The sequence below is a fragment of the Euleptes europaea genome, chromosome 20 (assembly GCF_029931775.1).
Source record: "Euleptes europaea isolate rEulEur1 chromosome 20, rEulEur1.hap1, whole genome shotgun sequence".
Lineage (NCBI taxonomy): Eukaryota > Metazoa > Chordata > Lepidosauria > Squamata > Sphaerodactylidae > Euleptes > Euleptes europaea.
This window is the reverse complement of record NC_079331.1, coordinates 20,924,947-20,934,804: the sequence shown is the minus strand read 5'-3', so window position 1 is coordinate 20,934,804 and position 9,858 is coordinate 20,924,947. Positions and strand designations below refer to the sequence as shown.

Sequence of the window (9,858 nt, the reverse complement as noted above, 5' to 3'; positions counted from 1 at the left end):
CAATAAAGCGACTATTGCAATAAAGCAAGTCACACAAATATTTTGGTTTTCCAGTGCATATAAAAGTTATTTACACTACTGTCTCTTAAGTGTGCAATAGCATTATGTCTAAAAAATGTACTGTGATAATAATGAAAAAGTTTGAAATATTGCGAGAATTACCAAAATGTGACAAAGAGACATGAAGTGAGCATGTGCTGTCGGAAAAATGGCACCAATAGACTTGCTCGAAAACACAATATCTGTGAGGCACAATAAAGCGTGGTATGCCTGTAATAAGAGGCTTAACCCTTTTTAATCAAGTTGGTTCATACCACCAGCTGCAAGTTTTCAAGAAGACACGTAACCAAGGCATGGGCAAATCTGTCCTAGAGCGGCAGGAATTCCCTCTAGCAGACCGTGTTCAGACTTCCCCCGTTGGAAACACTCGAAGGGGCCACCCCGCTGTCGTGATAATCTCTGTTCTTCTCAGAAACGGAGGCAAGTTTGTGCCTCTCCTGGCGGGTCACTGCCAGCTCAAGGCCCCGGAGGCACGTCTTCATATCCTCTCGGAAGGATGGGGTGTATAGCCCATAAATTATGGGGTCGGTGCAGGTGTGCAACAGGCCGAAAAGGAACAGGAAGTGGTTGATGTATTCCGGCATCCGACTGATCATGTCGGGCTGGAACCAGTACCACAAGCCCAGAAGATAATAAGGAGTCCAGCAGACAATGAAAGAAGCCACGATCACAATAGTCATTTTGAGCGTCTTCATGCGGGCCTTGGAGATGTGGTCATCTTTGCCTCTGGCAAGACCTGTGGGGGAATGACCGAGGAGAGAATGGAAAATGGGATAGGGAGGATCGCCAATTTCAGGTTTCTTCTGAAGGACCAAACTATTTGTTTTATTTGCTTTTCAATGTGATTCTAACCTAAAGTATCTATTAACCATTTTACTGTTTCTATTTACTAACAGATTCGAGTCCACTAACAGCTTAAGAGACCAATCATAGTTTCTGGGTATAAGCTTTCAAGAATCAAAGCTCCCTTCATCTCGAAAGCGTATACTCTGAAACTCTGGTTAGTCTTGAAAGTGCTACTGGACTCAAATCCAAGTCCATTTATGCATGGTCCCCCCGCCAACTACTTCGGGGCTTTGCTTTGATTATGCTTGCATTTTCCGACCATCAGAGGTCGCCTCGCTCTCCCCACACATTTCCGCATGTTTCCCTCGCGTTTTCTGGATGTGTTCCTTTGATTCATTTTAGATATATATAGCCCACTTTTCTCCCCAACAGTGTCCCAAAGTGGCTTACAACAATAAAGGGAACCTCCACATATAGAGTAGGGTTGCCAGCTCTGGGTTGGGAAATACCTGGAGATTTGGGGGATGGAGTCTGAGGAGGGTAGGGTTTAAAAAGGGGAGGAGTTCAATGCCATAGAGCAGCAATTGCCAAAGTGGCCATTTTCTCCAGGGGAACCGATCTCTATCACCTGGAGATCAGTTGTAACAGCAGGAGATCTCCAGCAACTACTTGGAGGGTGGCAACCCTAATACAGAGGCCTCAACCGTCCAAATACCAGTAACTGGAGGCAGCTCCAGGGGAAGGCCTTGGCCTCCATACCCGGTTTATTTGGTCTTCCAGGGCAACTGGTTGGATGCTCCATAAAACAGGATGCTGGACTAGATGGACCACTGCTCTGATCCAGTAAGGTTCTGAGAGCCAGCATGGTGTAGTGGTTAAGAGCGGTGGTTTGGAGTGGTGGGAGAACCAGGCTTGATTCCCCTCTCCTCCACATGAGCGGCGGAGGCTAATCTGGTGAACTGGGTTTGTTTCCCCACTCCTACACATGAAGCCAGCTGGGTGACCTTGGGCTACTCACAGCTCTTTCAGCCCTACCTACCTCACAGGGTGTCTGTTGTGGGGAGGGGAAGGGAAGGCGATTGTAAACTAGTTTGATTCTCCCTTAACTGGTAGAGAAAGTCGGCATATAAAAACCAACTCCTCCTCCTCTATTTTGACCTCACAACTACCCTGGGAGGTAGATTAGTCTGAGAGAGAATGACAGGTCCAAGTTCACCCAGTGAGCTTACATGACAGGGGAAGGATTGGAACCTGAGCCTCCCAGCTCCTAATCTGACACTAACCACTACACAACGCTGTTGTTTTTTGGTCAGAGGCGCCGTTTTGGTCAGAGGCTCCAACTGAAGGGGCCAAAGCAACACAGCCCAGCGGCACCTGTCCCGCTCCCAACACTCACCTTTATTTATTTTCAGCTGCTTGCTGATCTCAAACAAGATGCGGACGTAGCAAATGATCATGACGCTCAGCGGGGTGACGTAGAGCGTCGCGAAGGTGAACATGTTGTAGGTGGTCTCTTGCCAGTGTTCCTGGAAGCTCCCATGCGTCACACATTGGGTGAAGTTGACCTCTGGGATGGTGTGAAGGCGAAAGATGAAGAGCTGAAATGAACGGGGTGGGGGAGAGAGCTCAGATGTCCAAGGTCACCAACAGAGTTTCTGTGAGCAGAGTGGGGATTTGAACCGGGGTCTCCCAGATTCTACTCTGACCCTCTAACTCAGGGGTCCCCAATGTAGGGCCCTGGAGTGCCATGATGCCCACCAAGTGTTAGTAGGCATGGCTAGGTTGGGCCTTTTCCAGCAAGGCTTCTGATTGGCTGTTGCAGATTTGATTGGCTGTACAGATTTTAAAAACATTTGACAGCAGCCGCCACCACAGCATAAGAAGTAGTAGTAGTGTTGGTTTTTATACCCCACTTTTCTCTACCTTAAAGTGGCCCACAAGCACCTTTCCTTCCTCTCTCCACAACAGACACCCTATGAGGTAAGTGGGGCTGTGTGTGACTAGCCCAAGGTCACCCAGCTGTAGGGTTGCCAACCTCCAGGTACTTAGCTGGAGATCTCCCGCTATTACAACTGATCTCCAGCCGACAGAGATCAGTTCCCCTGGAGAAAATGGCTGCTTTGGCAATTGGACTCTATGGCATTGAAGTCCCTCCCCTCCCAAACCCCGCTCTCCTCAGGCTCCACCCCAAAAACCTCCCGCTGGTGGCGAAGAGGGACCTGGCGACCCTACCCAGCAGGCTTCATGTGGAGGAGTGGGGAAACCAACCTGGTTCACCAGATTAGAGTCTGCCGCTCTTAACCACTACACCACGCTGGCTCTTCACTGTGTGATTGAAGGTAACAAAAGTGGCAGCCATTTCGTGGCATTCATTTTGTGGCTGTGCCCATCACGCTGTGTTCCAATTCCAAAGGTGCCCACAAGCTCAAAAAGGTTGGGGACCCCTCCTCTAAGCACCACACAATCGGGCCTGGCATGTAGAAAAGCTGGAACGTGTCCAGAGGAGGCCAACAAAGATGGTGAGGGCCAAGTCCTATCAGGAAAGGTTGAAGGAGCTGGGTATGTTAGCCTGAAGAGGAGAAGACTGAGAGGGGATATGATAACCATCTTCAAGTACTTGAATGGCTGTCGTATAGAGGATGGTGCCGAGTTGTTTTCTGTTGCCCCAGAAGGTCGGACCAGAACCAATGGATTGAAATTTAATCAAAAGAGTTTCCGTCTAGACATTAGGAAGAATTTTCTAACAGTTAGAGCTGTTCCCCAGCGGAACAGGCTTCCTCGGGAGGTGGTGAGCTCTCCTTCCCTGGAGGTTTTTAGGCAGAGGTTAGATGCCCATCTGTCAGCAATGCTGATTCTATGATTTTAGGCAAATAATAGAGAGGGAGGGCATCTTGGCCATCTTCTGGGCATGGAGTAGGGATCACTGGGGTTATGGGGGTGGAGAGATAGTTATGAATTTCGTGCATTGTGCAGGGGGTTGGACTAGATGACCCTGGTGGTCCTTTCCAACTCTATGATTCTAATGATCCTTCCTGCTTTACTGGGTTCTTACCTGGGGAGAGGCCAGCAAGATGCTTAGAATCCAGGCAATGCAGAGCATGACACGATTCCGGTGGCTTGAATTAGCGAACGAGAAGGGGTGCAGGATGGCTGCGTGCCGGTCTAAGCTGATCACCACCAGCACCAGGGCGGCAGAGTACATGGCAAAGAGCTTGAGGAAGTTCAGCATTTTGCAGAGAGCGTCCCCCGCGTACCACTGGACGGTGACATTCCACACGGCGTCCAAGGGCATGACAGCCACCGTGACCAGCAAGTCCGCCACGGTCAAGCTCAGAATGAGCAGCTGGACGTGGGACTTGTGCCGCTTCCTCACCACGCTGGCGAAGACGACGGCGTTGCTGCAAGTCGCAAACACGAAGAAGCAGCCGGTGACGACCACCCGGACCCTGGCGGCAAGTGTAAACGTTGGCTCCACCCAGGCCTTGGGACAAGCAGAAATGGGACTGTTCTCGTCCGCAGCATTGCATCTTTGTGGAGGATTCATCAGCGGTTCTCCTTCAGTCATTACCTAGGGAAAACCAAATATAGATTTTTGTTTGGTTTTTTAACAAAACACTGATTTTGAGGGGGAGGGTCCCAAATACCAGCCTTGGCAGAGGTCTAAAGAATTACTTAAAAATGTAAGAACATAAGAAAGGCCATGCTGGATCAGACCCAGGCCCATCAAGTCGAGCAGTCTGTTCACACAGTGGCCAACCAGGTGCCTCTAGGAAGCCCACAAGCAAGACAACTGCAGCAGCACCATCCTGCCTGTGTTCCACAGCACCTTGTGAGGTTCTCCAGCTAACCTCGGCAATCCCAAAAAGTCACTCGCTCAGACAGGCAGGTCTAAAGCAGGTAAACGTTTATTCAGGAGCCACAGGATACAGCATAAGCAATCCACGAATTCAAAGCTGCTAATGGCGAACCAAACTACAAAGCATAACTTTAAGCATTGAGTCATCCCAGGTGCATTGAGTCATCCCAGGTGCAGGTCCACAAGGCCTGGGAATTATGAGATAACGGTGCCTGGTACACCCGTGTACAGAAATACTCACAACTCTTGAAAGCACGACACTGGAACTAGAACAGAAAGAACCATGACTCTGACATTCTGCCCCCCTTAAGCCCCCCCTCCCAAGTCTGGGACTGGTTGAGGCTTTTGGGGGTAAGCATCATGGAATTGTCGTACCAGATGGGGGGCTGCTACATGCAGGGCTGCTACCCAGTCATCATGTGCTGGTCCCAGATGTTTCCAACGTACCAAATAGAACAATTTCTCTTTCTTCAGTTTAGAATCAAGGATCTTAGAGACTTCCAGATGCACTTCCCCTCCCACCACTGTTGGTATCTCGGGTTTAGGTTCTGGGTGGAATTGGGGAGCCACCACATAGGGTTTGAGAAGACTGATATGAAACACCGGGTGGATTCCTCTGAGGGCTTTGGGAAGCGCCAGCTCTACAGTTACTTCGTTGATCACCCTTGCAATGGGATAGGGACCTACATACTTATCACTGAGCTTTTTACATGGTCGTAGAGTCCGAAGATTCTTGGTGGACAGGTAGACTTGACCCCCCACTTTAAGGTCCCACCCCAGGGAACGATGTTTATCTGCATGCTCTTTGTATTTGTGTTTGGCTTGCTCCAGATTCTTCTGGAGCCAAGGCCATGTGTTTTGGACCACTTGCACCCAATCTCCCACTTCGCTTTTTATTCCCTCCTCCTGGAGTAGTTCTACATTCCCAAAAGGTCCGAAATCCTTGCCATACACCACCTGAAAGGGACTGTACCCCATAGACGAATGAGGAGCATTATTGTAAGCATATTCAGCAAAAGGCAGTAAATCCACCCAATCATCCTGGTGATAGTTCACATAACAGCGCAAAATGGCATTCCAACACAGAATTTACACATTCCGTCTGTCCATCCGTCTGAGGATGGTGTGCTGAAGACAAACCTTGCTCCACCCCCATTAATTTTAAAAAAGCTTTCCAGAACTTAGCCACGAACTGGGGGGCCCTGTCGGAGACTATCTTGCGTGAGAACGAGTGATGTTTCATCACATGTGTAATGAACATGCGTGCCAGCTTTTGGGCCGTCGGTAAGCTCATACAAGGAACGAAATGCACTTGCTTAGAAAATAAATCTGTCACCACCCACACCGTTTTCCCCCGGCTGGGGGGAAGATCCGTAATAAAGTCCATGGCAATGACTTCCCAGGGAACGGACGGGACTTCCAAGAGCTTGAGGAGTCCCGGGAGCTTCCCCATAAGTCTTTTAGAGGTTGCACAGGTGGGGCAACTGCGCACGAAAAGGTCCACATCAGCTCGCAAGCCCGGCCACCAAAATTGACGCCTTAACAAATGTAAAGATTTGACAAACCCAAAATGTCCTGCAGTCTTTGCCCCATGAACCATTTCCAACACCTCCCTCTGAACAGTTTCCGGAACATACAGTTTCACCCCATGAAACCACAACTCCCCCCGGAGAGAGAGAGCTTGAGGAAGCTTTTGGTCCCCTTCTTCCTGGCGCACGGCTTCAGCCACCCTTGCAAGGAAAGCCTCCAGGAGTCCACTTCCCGGATCTGAATCCACTGCTCGGCTCTGAGACCGAGTGATCACGGCCAATCCTGGCACCTCCCCCTGTTGTTCCAGTGTGAACAAGGAATCTATGGGGCGGTCGATTTGACTGCGGTATTGAGGGAGTCGGGACAACGCATCAGCCAGACAATTGTCTTTCCCAGGAACATGTTTTAAAACGAACCGAAACTTGGCAAAGAACTCTGCCCAACGAATTTGTTTGGCTGACAACTTTCTAGACCCCTTTAGGGCCTCCAAATTTTTGTGATCAGTCCACACCTCAAACGGGACGTCAACCCCTTCCAAAAAGTGTCTCCAGACAGTAAGGGCATGTTTCACGGCCGCTGCCTCCTTCTCCCAAATAGCCCAATTTAGTTAGGCTCGGGAGAACTTCTTTGAAAAATACGCACACGGTTGCAACTGGCCACCCTCCCCCATTTGTAAGAGTGCCCCTCCCATGGCAACATCTGAAGCGTCTACTTGAACAATGAAGGGTTTTTCACAATCAGGGTGTTTCAACACCGGTTCGGATGTGAACAACCGTTTTAGTGTATCAAACGCTTGTTGACATTCAGGAGACCAAAGTAACTTGGCGGACGGCAGCGTGGCTGCGGACCCCTTTTCTTTCGTTCGCAGCAGAGAGGTGAGAGGTAAGGCTACTTGTGCAAAATCACTAATAAAATTGCGGTAAAAATTGGCAAAACCGAGAAATTGTTGCAATTGCTTGCGAGTAGTGGGGACTTCCCACTCCACCACAGCTCAAACCTTTTCTGAGTCCATGGTAAGTCCCTGTTGTGACACAATATAACCCAGAAACGTTATGGAAGACTGATGAAAGTCACATTTGGAAACCTTGGCATACAACTTGTGGGTATGCAACCGACGTAACACTTCTTTCACTAGAGCCACATGCTCGTCCATGGTTTTAGTGTATATTAAAATGCCGTCCAAATAAACAATAACTCTCTTGAATAATAAATCATGTAATACCTCATTAATCATTTGCATGAAAACACTCAATCCAAACGGCATTACTAAATATTCAAACATTCCAAAGCGACTAGAGAAGGCAGTCTTATGTTCATCTCCTTCCCTGATCCTAATGCGATGATACGCTTCCACTAAATCAAGCTTAGTAAAAATCCGACCTTCCTTCAATTGAGCAAGCAGATCTGGAATGAGAGGAAGGGGGTAGGCATTAGTCTGCGTGACCGCATTGAGTCTGCGGAAATCTATACAGAGTCGCAAATCACCCATCTTTTTCTTCACAAAGAAGGTGGGTGCCGAGTGAGGCGCTGAGGACAGACGTATGAACCCCCTTGCCAAATTAGTGTCCAAATAGTCCCTCAACCCCGCCTTTTCCTTAGGGCTCATGGGGTAGATTTTCCCTTTCGAGAGTTTGCCGTCCCCTACCACTTCGATTGCAGTTAGTGGCACGATGGGGGGGCAATTCATCAAACTCACGCACATCAAATACATCGGCAAACTGTGCATATTCTTTGGGGAGTTGAGGCGGCGGAGCCTCTGCTGGCGGCTGCTCTTGCAACGCGGCTGCTTGTTCTTTGAACACCACCTCCCTCCTATGTCGGTCACACTGGGCTTGCGAAAACTTAATAGTCCGTTCTTTCCAGTCTATGGTAGGACTATGTACATGTAGCCAGTTCATTCCCAACACTATGGGGTACTGAATACTGGGGGCGATTGTAAGATGGAGCTGTTCCCAATGCTCCCCAACTCCCAAGGTGACCCGGGCTGTTCTATGCGTGACCGGGCCCCCCCTAAAGTCACTACCATCCATCTGGGCAAACTGAATGGGTTCGGGTAACTCAACCCTCTTCACCCGCAGTTCACGTGCAGTCTCTTCATTAATCAAAGTCCGAGCACAGCCTGAGTCAACTAGTGCTGATACTCGCAACACAGCTCCCCCCCTAGGCAACGCCAGGGCGACCTTAATGAACACATTGTCCTCATGATCGCTTACCATCACCGGAGCTCCCTGCTCAAGGTCCGGGGCAGTCTGCTGTGGAGCTCCCTTTACAGCAGACCGACAGCGTTTTTTGCCAGCAGGCTCCACTCGTCCCCCTCACTGGAGGAAGAGGAGTCTTGGTTTGTAATCCGCGGCTCCGCTTTCGGTGGTTCTTGAGCGGATTGAAGCAGAAGAGCTGGGGGCGTCCCCCGTCGTCCCGGTGAAGCGCTTCTGCGGCAGGCTTGTCCCTCGGCGCGCGCCTTCTCCTGCTCCACAGCTGCGGGTTGGACTGGGACCGGTCTTTCGGCCCGGGACGGGCAATGAGCGTCCATGCCCCAAGCCTCCACAAACGAGACAGGCACCACTCTGGAAACGTTTACTCCGTTCTGCTGCTGGCAGACCCCCTCCTTGCAAGGACCAAAAGTCTTTGGGGGCGCCGCCTGGCCTGTCTCCACGGGGCTTGGTGTCCCGCATGGTACGCTGTTTCGAGAGCTGCAACAGTTGCCTACGGTTTTCGATGTCGGCTGCATGCCACACCCATCCCTCCACGTCCAGAGGATTGCCTTGCATGAAAGCCCAGTGCTGCAATTTGGGATTGAGCCCCTCCCGAAAATACTGTACTCGGGTGGCCTCGCTCCAGTCCAGAATTTTACTTGAGAGCAACTGAAATTCACTGGCATACTGCACCACCGACTTAGTCCCTTGGCGCAGCTGCAAAAGAGCCGTCTTGGCCCGTTCCCCCCGGTGCGGATCTTCAAACCGGTTACGGAGGGCTATCATGAAGTCATCCAAACTCCTCAAAACTCGGGAGCGCAGTTCGTACTGTTGCACCATCCATGCCGCCGCTTCCCCCTGAAGCAGCAATGCAACGTATTGAACCCGGCTTTCATCCGAGGCAAAGGTTGCACCCTGTTCACGCATGAACACATCCACTTGGATCAGGAAATAAGACAAAAGGTCGCTCGACCCATCAAACGTCACCTTCAACTCACGTCGGGTTGGAGGCGCTGGCCCTGGCTGCCATGGAGGCAGCAGCAGCTGGACCGGCTGGTTACCTGGAGCCACCGGTTGGTTGCCAGGAGGCTGCTGCGGCTGCAGAGGCTGCTGTCGCCGCAAGTCACCCAACTTTTGCCACATTTCATGCATCAAGGTTTGCATGGCATCCATCCTTTCCGCCATCTCCTGCTTCTCAAAGCGGAGTTGCTGGTGTTCCTCCTCCCACTCACACCGCCAGAACGATTCCCCACGGGCCGGTTCGTCTCCAAACCCCTCAAGCATCCCAGAAATGGCTGGCCTCCGGCACCTAGTGTCCGCTCCCGACCCCATCCAGGGCCGGGGAGAATCCAACCAGGATCGAAAATGAGAAACCTTGAGTACCGCACCCGTCCTGGTGCCGCGTGGTTTCTCGTCCGCTGACTTGTCTCCCGT

The 9,858-nt window shown here is 50.7% G+C and overlaps 1 protein-coding gene across 1 annotated transcript; it reads right to left on the bottom strand.

The window, feature by feature from the left end:
* Positions 1–389: 389 nt before the first annotated feature.
* On the bottom strand, positions 390–4,411 carry LOC130492145 (gonadotropin-releasing hormone II receptor-like). The gene is made up of 3 exons (XM_056865937.1): positions 3,899–4,411; positions 2,243–2,444; positions 390–796 (listed from the first exon to the last, which is right to left on the bottom strand). The coding sequence occupies exons 1-3, from the start codon at positions 4,409–4,411 to the stop codon at positions 390–392; spliced, it is 1,122 nt and encodes a 373-aa protein (XP_056721915.1).
* Positions 4,412–9,858: the final 5,447 nt, after the last annotated feature.